The sequence below is a fragment of the Danio rerio genome, chromosome 3, assembly GCF_049306965.1.
Source record: "Danio rerio strain Tuebingen ecotype United States chromosome 3, GRCz12tu, whole genome shotgun sequence".
Classification (NCBI taxonomy): Eukaryota; Metazoa; Chordata; class Actinopteri; order Cypriniformes; family Danionidae; genus Danio; species Danio rerio.
In genome coordinates this window covers 29376-47498 of record NC_133178.1, presented here as the reverse complement: position 1 = coordinate 47498, position 18123 = coordinate 29376, and the positions used below count along the sequence as shown (strand labels likewise).

The window sequence follows — 18123 nt, the reverse complement described above, 5'->3', positions numbered from 1 at the left end:
GGTTTCATAATAAACACATGCGTGACTAAACTCATGATCCACACTCCAATCCAGACGGTGGCGGTAATGCTCCAAAAAGCTGGTTGTCAACCACCATGGCACGAAGATCACAAGAAGAAAAAGTTTGGTTTTTTAAATATTTCATGTGGATTCCGGTCAGAAAGGTAAGCTTTTTACTGCTTGTGTACTGTATAATTAGCGAATTTAGAGCTTAAAACATTTCCACGGTGTTTGGTTGTAACAGCGTTTAGTAATTTAAAACAGTTTGATACGAAATGTAACTTGCTTTAAGAAACACGACTGGAGCTAATGTAAGTTATGCTAACGCTAACAGTTACAAACACGCCTGAAAGTTCATTTTCCTTTAACACAATGTTAGATTGTAACGTGTGTAGTAACTGAAAACTATTTTAATTATTTTAAAGAAACATGAAACGAGTTTGTGTGTATGCTAACTTTGCGTTAAAGAAAGTTTCTGTAGACGAATCCATTAACTAACTTGGCAAAACGTGTTCTTTCCTGATTTAACATTATAAAGTACCGTGGATGTTGAAAAAATCATTGTACAGGCGTTTACTTATCCAACAGTATTAATTCTGTGATTATGTGTAAATAAAAACTAATCGTTTTGGATTAATAAAATATTATTGTTTATCTTATTTATGCAGTTAGTCACGAAAATGATCGAAACTCGACTGTTTACTATTCTCTTTAAATTATCCAAGAGAAATATATTAGTGTGCACTTTAATTCATATGTGTTAGTCTATGTGAATCAATTATATCTTTTGTTCAAGCTGTAATGGTCAGTTAATGTAAAACTGAACGTCTTAAAGCAGATTTTGATGTTTTTTTTTATGTTATTGACAGTGATAAATTCTGATTTAAATGAATGGGTAACAATATTTGTTGGTTAAGTCTTATTGTTATTGTTTAACAAAGGTTAGTGAGATCATTTTGCAGCACATCACGACCAAAGAAGTCAATGGCACACTCTTTTGAACGTGAATAGGCATGTTATAGTTGTGTGCTAAAAGTCCATTATAAGCTGTAAACTGCTGATACATTTTCAACATAGATTGAGCTTTTCAGACATTACATTACTAATTGCTTCACAAACAGCTGAAATGGTTTATTGTTATTGGCTATCATCATCAAACATTTTTCACAATGGTAGGTTAATCTTCATGGGTACAGAATAATGCATGTGCTTGACCATCTTACAAATCTATGTCTCAGATTCATAAGGCTGTCACTCTGCATGAATCTCCGAATAAATCTTGTGCAACCTTCTGTGTACTGATTATTTACACTATAGGTATTATAGGCATTAATTAACTTTGATAGTATTTCAGGATTTGAACTTGTCTTTACGGGAGGTTAACAACAATGTGATGTTTTATTATAGATGCATATGAGGAAGCTCGACTCAAACATCCACACGCAACTGTGATTTCTGACTGGCAGACAGATGAGGATGATGATCGCCTGTCATACATCTAAAGACAGAACAGGTTTGTTTGCAATTATTTTAAACACATACTGTCAACATTATGTCATTGATCTATTACAACCTGTGAGTTTTGACCTGGCACTATACTAAAGTGATGTTTTGTTTTGTAAATGTATCTGATTAAGGGACAGTATAGACGCATCTTTACCGTGATGAAGAAAAATGACTTATATATATATATATGTATGTGTGTGTGTGTGTGTGTGTGTGTGTGTGTGTGTGTCTGTGTGATGTATGTAAAATTTGGCCCGCGACAACGTTTGTTTTTTTGCATCTGGCCCTCGGCCCAAAAAGTTTGGACACTCCTGCAGTACACCTATGAACATTTACAGTCTTTGTTCTAGTGCAGTTTGAGATCAAGACAGAACTTATTGCATCTCGTGATGTCTTTGTAAGAATTGAAGACATCACTAAATTTGTTAAGGTTTAATGCAGCTAGAAAGTAAAGATCAACTAGAGAATATCAGCAGTGTCTAACCCACTGTTGTATTTACAGAAGTTGTATGAGAATAAGCTACAGGTTGATTTATACTAATCTGTTATTTTTCTTTTTTAGCACGACTGACTGAAGTTTTAAAATCATGCAACGTCATAAAGCAGCAGCTGGGCCTGATTCTCACAAAACCAAAACAGACGTGATGAAATTCCAGATGTAAACACATTTGACCTTCCTTTGGCCAATTTGATTTGGAAAAGCTTGAAAATAACTAAAGGAGCAGCCCGAACAAATGAAGAAACTGGTAAGTTCAAGCTCTTGCTAATTTCAAAGTGTTTTAAGTTTATTTGTTTTTTTTGATAGTTTTTTTGCTTCATAGGTAGCCTACTTTTTTCCTAATTTTTTCTTTTTTTTTACATTAGTACTTGTTCACTACTAATTATCTGTTTATCTTTTAATCACAGATGGAGTGAGGACAAATGTCCATACCACGCCACTGATAAAGAAGTGGAAAAATGCATTACAAGGTAGCTACAACTTGCCCCTGACAGGGATGGAGGAAGAAAGAAGAGAAAGCTAATGTGTCAAATGTCTACATCACTATTTTGTTTTATTTTTTAAACAACTTTTTAAGTGTATTAGGATGTTCCCTGATACTTGAACAATTTGTTTCTTTCATTTGCATTTATATATATATATATATGTATATGTATATATATGTGTGTATGTGTGTGTGTATATATGTATGGTATGTAGGTAGGTATGTATGTATGTATGTATGTGTGTGCGCCAAATTCTGAAGAAACATCTTGATACATTTTTAATAAACGTAATACAAATAAAATTATAAATATAAAATTGCACAAGACGTGTATATATATGAAATGTATAATCATCTCACTCATGTCTTGCTGTTTGTGCAATTGATTTTGTTCAAGTTTATTTAAAAATAAGTTTGACTTTATACTTCTGCAATTATTTATATATATATATATATATATATATATATATATATATATATATATATATATATATATATATATATATATTTGTTTGTTTATTATTATTTTAATGTTTTATAAAAAAATGTTTCAAGATGTTTCTTCAGAATTCTGCAGTAATTTTTACAAGTTTGACTTGGATATTTTACGGATTGTCATTGGTATTTTTAAGATGTTTCTTGCTATATCTTAAATTGGTTTCTATATTTAGGTTTATATAAAATTTAGCTGTTTGTACAAATTTTAATTCAAGTCTATTGGGAAAACAGGGTTGTTTTAAAAACATCTGTGTTTGTGTGTAATTTTTAGATTTTTGTTTAAATCTTTCTGTGTGTCTTTATTGTGTTGTTTTATTGTTGTTTTTATATTGATATTCTTGTGCACTACAAAATTATTTATAAAATTTTAGTACTATTTTTTTCTTGCAATTAATAAACGTTTAACATTTATTTATTTTGTCATTTGTCTGATTATTTTCGTTACAGAATATGTATGCAGTTTGCACTTTATTCAAAGGTTAAACACAGTGCTTACACTTTGTGTTTACATTATAGCCTGTGTTTGCTGTTGTATAATTTCAAATGGTTGTAATACCATATATCAAGTACCAATGTAATACCAAAAGGTTTTATAAGGTGTATAAATACGGAGTCGCGCCAGCTCTGGGCCGCAGCGCACATTACCCTCGCGCCGATTCCGATGATATCTGGGCTGTTAAATAGAAATTGGGGAAAAATAAACAGGGGTGCTAATAATTTAGAGGGACTAATAATTTTGAAGTCAACTGTGTGTGTGTGTGTGTGTGTGTGTATATATATATATATATATATATATATATATATATATATATATATATATATATATATATATATATATATATATATATATATATATATATATATATACATATACACCGATCAGGCCAGTAGAAAAAATCCTTAGCATTGAACCCTGCAAATGTTCCTGGATGATTGACTATTTCCTGTGGACTTTGGAAGTGTCGAACCGTCTGTACTTTAACTGCTAATACATTGCATGTTGGATGTGAATTCGATTTGATCTACAAACTCAAATAAAAGGTGTGAACTAATTACAGTAATGTCAGCCATGCAAGATTACCTGTCAAGTAGAGAGGCTTCAGAACAGATGCTTGAATGGCTATTAATATTAATATCTGGCCAAGTGTAAAATATTGAAATCACATTTCAACAAGGTGAACTTCTATAAAGACATGTTTGATCATTCACTTCTGAATGCATAAATATCCAAACACCTGAGGAGATTTCTCTGCATGAAAGACTCGTGAGTGTCACATTAACCTGCTGATGACTCTACAGTAAGGTAGCAAATGAAATATGACAGTAATGTGTGGAGATGATTGACAGGGCATGTAACTAAGCAACAGAACGGTCCATATTGTAGAAGTAGTTTCTCCCAAAGTTTGCACACTCTTCCATTACACACACAACATGTTTATATCTCTTCACAGAAAAGTACACACTTTTGGGATGTAGTATAATATGCGAATTGAGACGCAGCTCACATATATCTTATTGTTTAACAAGCACAGGCGGCAAACACAGTCAATACTCAGGCGAGGGCTCCCTCTGCTGCTGTGGTCATACAGATAATCAAGGGTTAATGACTGCTGGACTACAGTCTCCCGAGACCCAACTGTGCATCTGTGTGTGTGTGTGTTTACAGTGTAGATCATGGAGGAGACAAGAGGATTACAGCAGGACTGCACAAATGTATGTTCGCACGCACACACACACACACACACACACACACGCGCGCGCACACACACACACACACACACACACACACACACACACACACACACACACACACACACACACACACACACACACACACACACGCATGCACACACACGCACACATGCACACACACACACACACACGCACACGCACGCACGCACGCACACACGCAAGCACACACACACAGACACACGCACACGCAAACGCACGCACACATGCACGCACGCACGCACACACACACACATGCAAGCACACACACACACACACGCACGCACACACACATGCACACACACGCGCACGCACGCACACACGCACGCACACACACGCGCACACACACACACACAGAGTTGTAGTCTTCTAATGTGTGTGTTCTTGTGTGCAGACGCTTGTTTCCTCACACTGGATCCAAACACAGCAAACTCTGGTCTCGCTCTGTCTGAGGAGAACAGACAGGTCAGACGTGTGGAGGAGGATCAGCCGTATCCTGATCATCCAGACAGATTTACTGATCATCCTCAGGTGTTGTGCAGAGAGAGTGTGTGTGGCCGCTGCTACTGGGAGATGGACTGGTGTGGAGATGGAGTGTTTATATCAGTGTCCTATAAGAGCATCAGGAGGAAGGGAGACGGTAAAGAGTGTTGGTTTGGCTGTAGCGCTCTGTCCTGGAGTTTGAGCTGCTCTTCCTCCGGCTTCTCGCTCATACACAATGACAGCTGGACTGGTGTGTCTGTAGAGCTCATCAGCAGGAGAATAGGAGTGTTTGTGGATCACAGTGCAGGAGCTCTGAGCTTCTACAACATCTCTAGAGACAGGAAAAGCCTCATCCGCACAGTCCAGACCACATTCACTGAGCCGCTCTATCCTGGGTTTAGGCTTTATTCTCCTGAATCATCAGTCAAACTGATTTACCCATAATCCTCTGCTCTGCAGGATCAGGGTGTACAGGGAGAGTCTCTTCATCACATTAGTCCTCAGCCTCTGTCTCTTAGAAAATCAATGTGTGTGTGTAGTGTTTGTATGTGTGTGTCTTGTGGACAGTGTGTTAAGTGATGACCGATGTAAGAGTAAATGGTCATGTGCATTTGTTTATATGGCAGAACATGTCTTTTTCACCAAGAAGGTCCACATTGACAGTAAAGGCAGATGCTGAGTAAATCAGGGCCTGGTGTGTGGACTTTGGGGGTTGTACGATGTAGTCACATGTTGATGGGTCAGTTTGAATGTCTCAGTATTTGGGCTTTAGTCACATGGTCAAGAAAGACACAATAGCTGGGAAACTTTGCTCTGTCTGTTTTCCTGGTCTGCACTTTCCTGAGCTCTGCTCTCCTCCTCTTCTCTGGCTCTACTGCTCCATGCCTCTTTGAGGCCTACTTACTCTCTTTGTCTCTCTCTCCCTTCCCCTGTGTCTCTCTTGCTTAGGTAACTTTAATTTCAGATTTAAGCTGGGTACAGTTAATATCATTTGTTTTATCATTTCATATTTTGTCATTTTATACAGTTATTTTGTGATTAATTCAGTTGTAATTACACATAATTAATCAATGTTTAATACCTGACAATAGTAAAATAAAAAAACTAACCAAGCTGAACATGTGAAACTGTTGTTTAGAGGAACTGTCAAACTGATTCATTTGAGTCAGTGAGTCGTTTAGAGTACTTAACTTGTGTGAGCACTGCCTATTTTAGACCTTTCAGACTAATTGAAAATATAATGTATTCAAAATACTAATTCAGTTTCTATTTGGAAGTTGATATATTGTAAAGCTTTGAATCAACAGAATTAAATTGCAAACTGATTCAGTTGAGCTAGTGAGTCGTTTATCGTTCCAAACGGTTCAGAATCTATTTGATAACTTGACTTTAGAGTCAGCACGACAGATGTCAGTGCTGGTTATTTCAGACTAGTTGAAAAGACAATATTAAAATAGTCATTTAGTTTCTATTTGGAAATCGCTAATGTGTGCTTTTCAAAGCTTTGAATCATCTGAATCAATTTGCTAAACGATGTTTCCAAACAGCACACGCTAGCGTAGACGCTGGTGACGCCTGCTGGTCAAACTCTGTAAATGCGTAACAAAACCCAAGGCTAAACTGACCGCTACAGCTTCTGCCCAGCATTTTAATAATTCAGTTCTCATCATAATCATTCATAATTCAATTTTCAGACTTGTGTATGGCTATCATATGCGTTAGTAATGCTATGGAGGTCAATAAGAGATTTTTAGTTGAGATATTCACTAAATATTTCAATTTCACAAAACATATCCAGTAAAAAAAAAAATCCAGTAATTAATTAATTAATAGTAAAAAAGTAAGAACTGTGCTTTCTGTGGCAAAGTGCCTAAAAGCACATAATGTTGTAATAAAGTGGTGAAATGACTAGCTCTGTGGGGATGTGAACAGATTTAATAATCTGAATATTGTCATTACAGCAATGCTAAAACTGTATGAAAAATAGGTCATTTCTTGATGTTAAAGACATCGTGTGACAGAGTTTGACAAATTCACTCACACTGAAGTGTAAACCTTCATCGCTTTCTTCCTTCTGTTGAACACTAAAGAAGATATTTTGAAGAATGCTGAAAACCAGTGACCATCCACTTCCATAGCTGCAAAAACCAAAACTGTGGACATCAATGGTGATGAGTTTCCAGCACTCTTCAAAATATCTTCACAAACAAGTTAGAATTAAGTCAAGAGAGAGTAAATTACGACATAATCTTCATTTCTAGGTGAACTGACCCTTTAATCTGCTCAGCAAGTGTTTTACCGCCACCGATGAGCTTCCGGTAAACGGTTAATGTGACTATTTTTAATTTTTGGTGACGCAGCAGAGGTGATCTCTCAAGGGTGAGGTGTTTTTATTGTGATTTATATTAACATCCTGAATAAACCATTCCCATGTATTTTGTATATTATGAGAATAAATAACCATAATATAAATAGATAGAAGTAAAGTTGGTTTAATATTGCGATATTCAGACATTCTCTTTAAATATACGATATCAGAAAAGTACTCTGCGAATTCTAAATAGGGAATTCACATTAGCAGAAATGACTATCAAAGTCCAGCATTCACAGTCAATTACATAGTGCTAATGTTACAAGTCATACTGGCATGCTAATTTCCATCCAATATTCAGAGTAACATGCTAAACAATATAGAGACTGCCAAATGAACCAATGTGCGCATATAAACCAACTCTACTCTAAATAGCCGGGTCCGTCTCGTTTTAGGGTCCCCTAGAAACATTTCCCCTGTGTTCAGTGTGCTATTTGCATGTGTTTTATCAAATGCAGAAGTTTTCCTAACGTGTTTGCGTTGTGAGGATCTGCAACACGTGTCAAACCGATGAGGAGCTTTTCCTTATTTGCTTGTGTGTTTTAATTGCACGTGTTTTACTAAATTGCAGCGCTTTAACTCTCTCTCTCTCTCTCACTCTCTAGAAATGAATGTCAAAGCTGCTAGTTTGACATAATGTTGCTAGGCTAGCATGACAAGTTGCTAAATCTAGAAACAAAAAGACTCACTGTAAATAAACAGTCCCGTTGCGCTGCTGCTGTGTTTGTGCTGTTCATCTCCGGAGTGACAGGTGGCAGTCGAGTGTCCATAGGCGCCATAAGAGCCCAGAACAGAGAGAGAGAGAGAGAGAGAGAGAGAGAGAGAGACACACACACACAGACCAATGAAACCGAGCGGACTGACTGACAGGAGTTTAAGCAGAAGTGAATCTGAGGTTTCTGCGTGTCTGCAGTTTGAGGTAAGATATACTTTCTGAACTTTACCACAGATACACTAAATCCTGATGCAGATCCAGGTGAGCTCGGCAGGAAGTACAGTGACGGTAACATATGCCAGACTAAACAGACTAACGTTAATATCTAGAGGTAAAGTTGGCTTTATATTCGCACATTCAGACTTAACATAATAATAATAATTTCAGAAAAGGATTTTTTGCTAATCACATGATCAGCTAATGATGATCACTGTACAGCACTGTTGACAGTCAGTTAATCAGTGCTGGTGATGGAGGTAAAGTTGGGTTTATATGCGCACATTGGTTCATTTAGCAGTCTCTATATTGTTTATCATGTTACTCTGAATATTGGATGGAAATTAGCATGCTAGTATGACTTGTAAACAACATTAACACTATCTAGCTGACTGTGAACAATGCTGTACTTTGATAGTCATTTACTGCTAATATGATTTACCTATTTAGGTTTTGCAGAGAATACTTTTCTGACATGATATTATTGAGGAGAATGTCTGAATATCCCAATATAACACCAGCTTTACCTCTGTGTGCTGGTGTTGTGTAGCGGCTGTGTCATTATAATCAATCTGTGTTAGACTGTTTACATTATGCTTTACTATTATATTGAAGCTTTTTATTAAAGTCTGAATGTGCAAATGGAAAACCAACTTTACCTCAAGCATGTGATTTGTGTTCAAAAGAAAAGTTGTGTGTTTAGGTGTAACCAAGTATTTGGGAAACATTAAATGACTTCTGTTTTATATCGTGTGACAAACTTTAAGGTGTTATTAATGTCCTGTGTCTTATTACTGAGATAGAGTTCAATTATATATTTAAATATCAATGCAACATGCACAAAAGTAAACTAAACTAGTTCCCTAAATGTGTTTCTAAAAGTCAGTAAAACATGCACCAATAAACATACAGAGATATAACTTCACCTCAAATATAACTTTAAATATAACCTGATTACTCCATACTCAAGATTACATGATAAACAGCGGGGAAATAAGTGTTTGACCATCCGCATTTTCATCAGTAAGGGGATTTGTGTGTGGGCTATTGACACAGAATTTCCACCAGATGCAGATATCAAGACAAATATTGAGTTCATACAAAGACATCAGAACATTTCAGTATACAAGCAGAGTCATAATAAATAAAGTGACACGACACAGCGAATGAGCACTGAACACACTTTATTTAATGCTTTGTATAAGTGATTCCAGCCTCTAGATGCCTGTGTGGAGAGACCAGTCGTCTGCATTGCTCAGGAGTGATTCTGGAAAAACCTAAATCAAGTGTTCCAAAATAAAAGCACATCCTCATCCTCCTCATCCTCCTCCTCATTGTGTCTCTCAGATTGCTGGGCTGTGAGTGTGTTTGTGATGGGGGCGTCTCTGTGCCGGACAGACCGCTGGCTCTTGGTTGTCCCGGGCCGCAGACGCAGCGCTCATAAAGGCTGTCTGACGGGTGGAGACGAGTCTCTGGATGGGCTGGACCGACAGGAGGACATCGCTCAGTTCCCCTATGTAGAGTTCACCGGCCGCGACAGCATCACCTGCCCTACCTGCCAGGGCTCCGGACGCATCCCAGCAGGTGAGCACGCCGAAAATACACAGCTTCACACTCACCTTATGAAGGAGGAACTCTTCAAAATCAGTCCAGATTACATGTAATAATGTTATATATCTCTCTGAAGCTGACCCTCGTAGACTGTGATCCTAATGATTTCCATCAAGTGTGATTATAACCAACACAGTTAAATCCTGTTCAGCATCAGAGGCTGCTGGAGATGCTCACACACTGCTCACACACTCCCTAAATGTCTGTAAATTAGGGCTGCACAATGTATTGCTTCAGCATGGATATCGCCGGATCTGCAGTGTCCAGCTGGGCTTATGATATCAGAACATGTGCTTTGTGGGATCATCACACACTTTAACCCCAATAGAGTGAAAGGTTTTTACATCTGGATGTGTCTTTAAGGCCCGTTACTGTGCGATATCAAGCTGATTTAAATCATGTAGTTGAAGAGTTTTAAGCTTTAGCAAAGATTATTTATATTGAATTGTTTACGCAGTGTAGACTGCACAGTGTTAATTCACACATGATCACTGCATTTCAGTTCCTAAATACTGTTAAATCCACAGACACTCACAGCACACTGTTAATTCTGTATCTTTATTCAGGTTTGTTCATGGAGGATTAATGTCACTTGTGGAGTTATATTTCTATCACATTATACATCACAGACACAGCAAACATGGCAATGTGCTTTATCTGTTTCAGATATTGTGCAGCTGTAATGAGAATTCAGGAGAGGGGTTTGTTGTGTTCTGTGTTGTGTAAAATCAGCAGGTAATCAGTGGTATTGGTCGAGGTCAGGAGGTGGAGGATGTTTCTCAGTGTTATCTGACCGGCTGATTGTTTTTCAGGGCAGCTGAATGAGTTGGTTGCTCTGATCCCCTACAGCGATCAAAGGTTACAGCCTCGGAGAACGTGAGTGACACACACACACACACACACACACACACACACACACACTACTGGGGTTAAACCCTGCTCAATAGTCATTTCTGCTGAATGAATATGAGCTGGTGAGCTGTAACCGCTGACCTCCACAGTAGGAAACACAAGTACAGTGGCAGTCAATGGTTACAGGTTTCCAACATTCTTCAGATTATCTCATTTTGTGATTTGACTGAAGAAAGAAACTCAGACTGTTTAGAAATGGGTAAGAGTGAGTAGATGAGGACAGGGTCTTCACTCCCTGTAAGCACACTAACACACTGGCTCAGACTCGTGATTGTCCACTTCCTCCCTCTGCAGGAAGCTGTATGTGGTGCTGTCAGTAATTCTGTGTCTGCTGGCGTCTTTTCTGGTGGCTTTCTTCCTGTTTCCACGTGCTGTGCTGGTGGTGGACGATGGCATCCGCTCCGTGACTGTGCACTTTGACCGAAACAACAGCAAAGTGCTCATCAACATGACGGTGATATCCTCATTAGTGTTATTCGCCTGTGCAGTACTGTTCCCGGGTTCATCCGCTACTCATGTCAATTGAGAAAACACAGTTTTATGAATATGAGAGATGCTCGTTTACCAGCTTTTAGTCAAATGACACATTACAGGGACTTTGATATAAAGTTGTGGTGTAAACGATCAGTCTAGCAGCAAGATAAACACTATTCATTCATAACTATAACAATATTACTGTACAACTACTCATCATCACTGTAGAGTTTATTCAATTCATTTCAGTTCATCTTTATTTCTATAGCGCTTTACAGCAGCTCAGCACAGAGGAAGCTCCAGTAGTGAAACTGCTTCAGTCCAGTGTTCAGAGTTCAGTGTGATGTGAAAGTCTCTACTGAAAGCACAAACACTGAAGATGTACATGAGGGAATTATAATGCCTTTATGGGAAGGGTTCAACGCTCCAGTTGCCCTAATGATGCACCCTAACCATCCTTTGCATTTGGATTTCAACAGTGTGCTTTAATGCGTGTGTTAATGCGTGTGTTAATGCGTGTGTTAATGCGTGTGTTAATGCGTGTGTTAATGCGTGTGTTAATGCGTGTGTTAATGCGTGTGTTAATGCGTGTGTTAATGCGTGTGTTAATGCGTGTGTTAATGCGTGCTTTAATGCGTGTTAATGCTTGTGTTAATGCGTGTGTTAATGCTTGTGTTAATACGTGTGTTAATGCGTGTGTTAATGCGTGCTTTAATGCGTGCTTTAATGCGTGTTAATGCGTGCGTTAATGCGTGCGTTAATGCGTGCGTTAATGCGTGCAATAATGCGTGCGTTAATGCGTGCGTTAATGCGTGCGTTAATGCTTGCGTTAATGCGTGCGTTAATGCGTGCGTTAATGCGTGCGTTAATGCGTGCGTTAATGCATGCGTTAATGCTTGCGTTAATGCGTGCGTTAATGCGTGCGTTAATGCTTGTGTTAATGCTTGTGTTAATGCGTGTGTTAATGCGTGCTTTAATGCGTGCTTTAATGCGTGTTAATGCGTGCGTTAATGCGTGCGTCAATGCGTGCGTTAATGCGTGCTTTAATGCGTGCTTTAATGCGTGCTTTAATGCGTGTGTTAATGCGTGTGTTAATGCGTGTGTTAATGCGTGTGTTAATGCGTGTGTTAATGCGTGTGTTAATGCGTGTGTTAATGCGTGTGTTAATGCGTGTGTTATTGTGTGTGTAAATGCGTGTGTTAATGTGTGTGCAGTGTTATTTAACCCTTGTCTACTGTTCAGATTGACTCCCCTTTGCTGATGTTGGGGCTGTTTTTGCCCTATTGTCTTCCATTTATAATCACATTTATTCACTGCAAAGCCACGACAGCAGATACTCCTGCATTCTGGAGTGTTGCTGGTTTTCTCTGTTGTTATTAAGAGGGATAATGTGTCATTAATACTGTTGATCATCAGTGTGCAGCATTAACCCTTTAGATCGGCCTGTGCTGAAGAGTTTATTATCATTTAGGTGGAGTTTAGTGGAGTAAAACAGCAGATTATACAGTAGTGTGTGTGCAGAAATACACTCACTGTGTTTGCTAATGCATGAGTATCTGCTGTCATGGCTTTACAATCAATAAATGTGATTATAATGGAGGTCAATGGGGCAAAAACAGACACCAACATTACCAAAGAGGAGTCAATCTGAACACATTGTGTTGATCAGTTTAGGAACAATTTCAAAGCATTTCTCCAAAATATGCATCAAAATCAGATTAATTAGCAAAAATCATCACATTTGCTGAAACACAGAGAAAGATGAAGACTCTAAATCAGCCCAGAGAGGATGAAAATGACCCAGCAGCACACACGGGTTGATGATTAAGTTGTTGTTGTGTTAAACAGAGCTCGCTGAACTTCACCAACTCTAATTTCTTCACGGTGTGGGTGGACAGTGTGAGCTGTCAGGTGCTCTACATGAAGAGCGTCATTGGCTCTCAGCAGCTGGATAACGTCATCCACATTCAGCCCCTCAGCCAGAGACAGGTACAGTTCATCTAAATCTGGGTTGTTTTCACGGCTCCTTTCATTTTGATGCGACATACTTTTCAGCAGAATCAGTGCTGTACAGTCTTCATTAAATGATGAGGAGAGGAAGTGTTGCTAAAGGAAGCGAGGATTCATCATTTCACTTTATTCGACCTCTCGCATCCTTTCCTTGTGTCCAGGATAGAAGAAGAAGAATGGAGAAGCTCTCAGTGTCTCTGATATACACTGGCTGTGTTTAGTGTGCATATTTCTTCATGTTTTTGATCAATCATTTACCGTACTCAGGATTGTGTAATGGATTGAAGTTTACTATGGAATGTGTTTGCTAATGCTGTAATAGTCTAAGTGTATCTCGAATGGGACTGAATTCAGTCACTGAGTGTAAAGTAATGAATTGTGGATGATGTTAACTGCTGCATCTGAATGTGTTTAAATGCAGGTCAACTTCACTGTCAAGATGGAGATCGGAGGAAGCCTCTCTTATGTTTAGTGAGTGTCAGATCAGTAACTCATCTTCATTAGTCTATATCTGCTCTTCTCTGACTTCATATTGTCCCACTCTGTTTTAGTGCTTTTTGCACAATGGCCACCATCAAGGTCCACAACATCGTGGTGTTCATGCAGTAAGTGTCTCATTGCCACATTCACACTTACTGTCTTCAGCTGTTGTCCTATATTGAAAGTTGGAGACGATGAATCAAGATCCCGATACACTTCTAAAGCACCCTCTGCTGTTAAACACTAGCCTAGAGCGCCATCTGCTGTTAAACACTAGCCTAGAGCGCCATCTGCTGTTAAACACTAGCCTAGACCACCATCTGCTGTTAAACACTAGCCTAGCCTAGAGCACCATCTGCTGTTAAACACTAGCCTAGAGCACCCTCTGCTGTTAAACTCTAGCCTAGAGCGCCATCTGCTGTTAAACACTAGCCTAGCCTAGAGCGCCCTCTGCTGTTAAACACTAGCCTAGCCTAGAGCACCATCTGCTGTTAAACACTAGCCTAGAGCACCCTCTGCTGTTAAACTCTAGCCTAGAGCGCCCTCTGCTGTTAAACACTAGCCTAGAGCGCCATCTGCTGTTAAACACTTGCCTAGAGCGCCCTCTGCTGTTAAACTGTAGTCTAGAGCGCCCTCTGCTGTTAAACATTAGCCTAGAGCACCCTCCACTATTAAACTCTAGCCTAGAGCGCCCTCTGTTGTTAAACACTAGCCTAGAGCATCCTCTGCTGTTAAACACTAGCCTAGAGCGTCCTCTGCTGTTAAACACTAGCCTAGAGCGTCCTCTGCTGTTAAACACTAGCCCAGAACGTCCTCTGCTGTTAAACACTAGCCTAGGGCGCCCTCTGCTGTTAAACACTAGCCTAGAGCACCCTCTGCTGTTAAACACTAGCCTAGCCTAGAGCACCGTCTGCTGTTAAACACTAGCCCAGAGCGCCCTCTGCTGTAAAACACTTAACTAAAGCACCATCTGCTGGTAAACACTAGCCTAGCCTTAGAGCACCCTCTGCTGTTCAACTCTAGCCTGGAGCGCCCCCTGCTGTTAAACATTAGCCTAGAGCATCCTCTGCTGTTAAACACTAGCCTAGAGCACCCTCTGCTGTTAAACAATAGCCTAGAGCGCCATCTGCTGTTAAACTCTAGCCTAGAGCGCCCTCTGCTGTTAAACTCTAGCCTAGAGCGCCCTCTGCTGTTAAACTCTAGCCTAGAGCGCCCTCTGCTGTTAAACATTAGCCTAGAGCGCCCTCTGCTGTTAAACACTAGCCTAGAGTGCCCTCTGCTGTAAAACACTTACCTAGAGCGCCATCTGCTGTTAAACACTAGCCTAGAGCGCCCTCTGCTGTTAAACACTAGCCTAGCCTAGAGCACCATCTGCTGTTAAACACTAGCTTAGCCTAGAGCATCGTCTGCTGTTAAACACTTGCCTAGAGCACCCTCTGCTGTTAAACACTAGCCTAGAGTGCCCTCTACTGTTAAACACTAGCCTAGCCTAGAGCACCGTCTGCTGTTAAACACTAGCCTAGAGCGCCCTCTGCTGTTAAACTCTAGCCTAGAGCGCCCTCTGCTGTTAAAATTAGCCTAGAGCGCCCTCTGATGTTAAACACTAGCCTAGAGTGTCCTCTGCTGTTAAACACTAGCCTAGAGCGTCCTCTGCTGTTAAACACTAGCCTAGTGCGCCCTCTGCTGTTAAACACTAGCCTAGAGCGCCCTCTGCTGTTAAACACTAGCCTAGAGCGCCGTCTGCTGTTAAACACTAGCCTAGAGCGCCCTCTGCTGTTAAACACCAGCCTAGAGCGCCCTCTGCTGTTAAACACTTGCCTAGAGCGCCGTCTGCTGTTAAACACTAGTCTAGAGCGCCGTCTGCTGTTAAACACTAGCCTAGAGCGTCCTCTGCTGTTAAACACTAGCCTAGAGCACCCTCTGCTGTTAAACACTAGCCTAGAGCGCCGTCTGCTGTTAAACACTAGTCTAGAGCGCCGTCTGCTGTTAAACACTAGCCTAGAGCGTCCTCTGCTGTTAAACACTAGCCTAGAGCGCCGTCTGCTGTTAAACACTAGCCTAGAGCGCGAGCACCTCAGAGCGCTGTCTGCTGTTAAGCAGGATTAGATGAGAAGCTGAAGTCTGAGGTGATGTGAACACATGTTTAATCATTTAGGTGGAAGAGACGAACTGACTTTAGATGTTTATATCAGGGTTATATCTTCTGAGCTGAATTTTGTCTGTCTTGGAGACTCTAGATTACAGATATCCTTAACTAACTGGCTGAAACATTCGTCTAAATGCATTTTAATTTGACGGGACCTTATATTCCCCCAGGACCTCAGTGAAAACCTCCTACATGGTGCGAGCGGGACAGAATACTGTGGAAACGTACCGCTACATCGACTGCGGCTCAAACTCCACCGTGCACCAGCCATCAGGACTCGCCTGGTCTAATCCTCAGAACAGGAAACTGCTCCGGTGAAACCTCAGCCGGTAGACGCTCGCTCATTTCTCAGAAGGCAGCTCCGTTTCTTTAATTCCTGTCACTGTACAAGCTCAACACATCCAATATGATGTACAATATCAATGAATCATCTCTCAGTACAGATGCTGCAGTCTCTCACTTACAGTTTAGTCTTGTTTATTGCCCAAATATCTAAAAATCCAGAAGCATTTTCCACACTAGCGCTAAATATAGTGCTGTTTTCAGGAATAAAGAGTCAAAATGCAGAGAGATTTTCATTAAAACAAGCCGAATAATCTGACCGTGAGGGAAGCAGAATACTCTTGATGTTATTCCTGATACAAGATGATTTCACTTCCTCCATCGTCAGATTATTCTGTTTGTTTTAAGGAGAATCTCTTCATTTTGACTCATTTCTTAAAGCAAGACTATATTTCACACTGGATTAGGAAATGCTTCTTGATTTTCGAGTTTGTAGATGTTTTGATGAGTGTTTGGACTAGACACTGAAAGTTAGAGCAGCATGTGTTGCGGTGTGCTGGAAAGGGCTCTGCTTTCTTTGATCAGTTCTCTATCTTTATCATCTATTAGAGTTGCTGTACATGTATTTTTGCAGTGATTTGACCAAAAGGGAGATTTTATTTAATTATTGACAGGATGCTGATGTGCACTTTAAAATACCTCTTGCTTTAATTTATTTGATGTTTTTTCTTATTGCCAAATGTCTGTCGTTGTGTTTGTAATGTCCAGTAATTCATCTGATTTCTGCTGATTATTTCTCTTATTTATTCATTTTGTTCTGCAGTAAAACTCAACTTGAATTCATCAGTGACCAATAATCAGGATATATAGACTGAAATTATACATATTCCTGGCAGATTCTGACTTAAAGTTACTTTTACTGACCCAGGCTTCTCCTACAAAAGAGTTAGAGGATGTGCAAGAGGCGTCATTCTGGAAAAATATACTTCTCAGCTTTTATTTACATTTGAACAAAAACTTTGAGTCAGAATTTGCCATGGGTGTGAATAGTTTGAGGTTTGACTGTAAGGTGTAGATGAAGTGTGTGTTCTCAGTGTTAATGTGTGTGTTTCTGATGTGAAGTGCAGATGTCTGCTGTGCGACGCTGAAGCTGAGGAGGAACCTGTTACACAGCAGTGACCTGCTTCAGTCTCTGCATCTGTGATGCCATGATAATGTGTTTCACCAAGCTTTAATTTATCAAATGCTGACAGTTGCTCCTCATTGACAGAAGCAGCTTTACTGAGGCACTTTCTTTCTCTGCAGATTTGGCTGAATAATTGACTTTTAGTCGTGTTTTTCATTGTCGGACATGTTTAAAAATAAGCTGATAATAAAGTGTTGGATTGAGTTTTTGCTCTGAATGCCGTGTCAGAATATGGTTTTGTTAATATGTTTGGATGAAATGTTTTTCTGTTTTTATTTATTCCATTTTTAAATTTTCCCACCTGCCAGATTAACCTCAACAGTACAGGCCTCAGTTCAGTGTGATCTACAGCCACAACCATTACTAGCAGCCTTAAACTATTCTTTCTACTCTGCTCTGATTGGTCAGATGACTCTACTTCCCTCTGATTGGTCAGATGACTCTACTTCCCTCTGATTGGTCAGATGACTCTACTTCCCTCTGATTGGTCTGATGACTCTACTTCCCTCTGATTGGTCAGAT

General features: G+C 39.7%; 2 protein-coding genes and 1 long non-coding RNA gene across 17 annotated transcripts in view; all 3 read left to right on the top strand.

Annotated features, from left to right (window-relative positions):
* LOC110438926 (protein NLRC3) overlaps positions 1–6316 on the top strand; it is a 33121-nt gene extending 26805 nt beyond the window's left edge. For all 14 annotated transcript variants that reach the window (XM_068218404.2, XM_073943669.1, XM_073943673.1 and 11 more), the window contains 2 exons: positions 4654–4700; positions 5110–6316. In XM_068218404.2, the coding sequence (XP_068074505.2) occupies positions 4654–4700; positions 5110–5642 (580 nt within the window). In that variant the 3' untranslated portion in view covers positions 5643–6316. The remainder of the gene's footprint in view (positions 1–4653; positions 4701–5109) is intronic.
* LOC141381350 (uncharacterized) lies at positions 110–1651 on the top strand. The gene is made up of 3 exons (XR_012401341.1): positions 110–164; positions 1408–1513; positions 1638–1651. It is a non-coding gene; the product is annotated as an uncharacterized lncRNA (long non-coding RNA).
* A 1143-nt stretch (positions 6317–7459) lies between the features above and the next one.
* On the top strand, positions 7460–17818 carry LOC141381073 (transmembrane protein 106C-like). 2 transcript variants are annotated; one of them, XM_073943680.1, is made up of 8 exons: positions 7460–7577; positions 9848–10084; positions 10924–10987; positions 11318–11477; positions 13346–13486; positions 13929–13978; positions 14059–14112; positions 16304–17818. In XM_073943680.1, the coding sequence occupies exons 2-8, from the start codon at positions 9874–9876 to the stop codon at positions 16449–16451; spliced, it is 828 nt and encodes a 275-aa protein (XP_073799781.1). In that variant the 5' UTR covers positions 7460–7577; positions 9848–9873; the 3' UTR covers positions 16452–17818. The 2 variants fall into 2 exon arrangements, with proteins under 2 accessions (XP_073799781.1, XP_073799780.1); XM_073943679.1 differs by lacking the exon at positions 7460–7577 and adding an exon at positions 8391–8488.
* The last annotated feature ends 305 nt before the right edge of the window (positions 17819–18123 follow it).

Excerpts from the sequence above, each read along its gene's own strand:
- LOC141381073 (XM_073943680.1), top strand. The coding sequence starts at position 9,874 with ATGGGGGCGTCTCTGTGCCGGACAGACCGCTGGCTCTTGGTTGTCCCG. Across the intron at positions 10,085-10,923 it reads CTCCGGACGCATCCCAGCAG|GGCAGCTGAATGAGTTGGTT; the intron begins GTGAGCACGCCG and ends ATTGTTTTTCAG. Across the intron at positions 13,979-14,058 it reads GGAAGCCTCTCTTATGTTTA|TGCTTTTTGCACAATGGCCA; the intron begins GTGAGTGTCAGA and ends ACTCTGTTTTAG.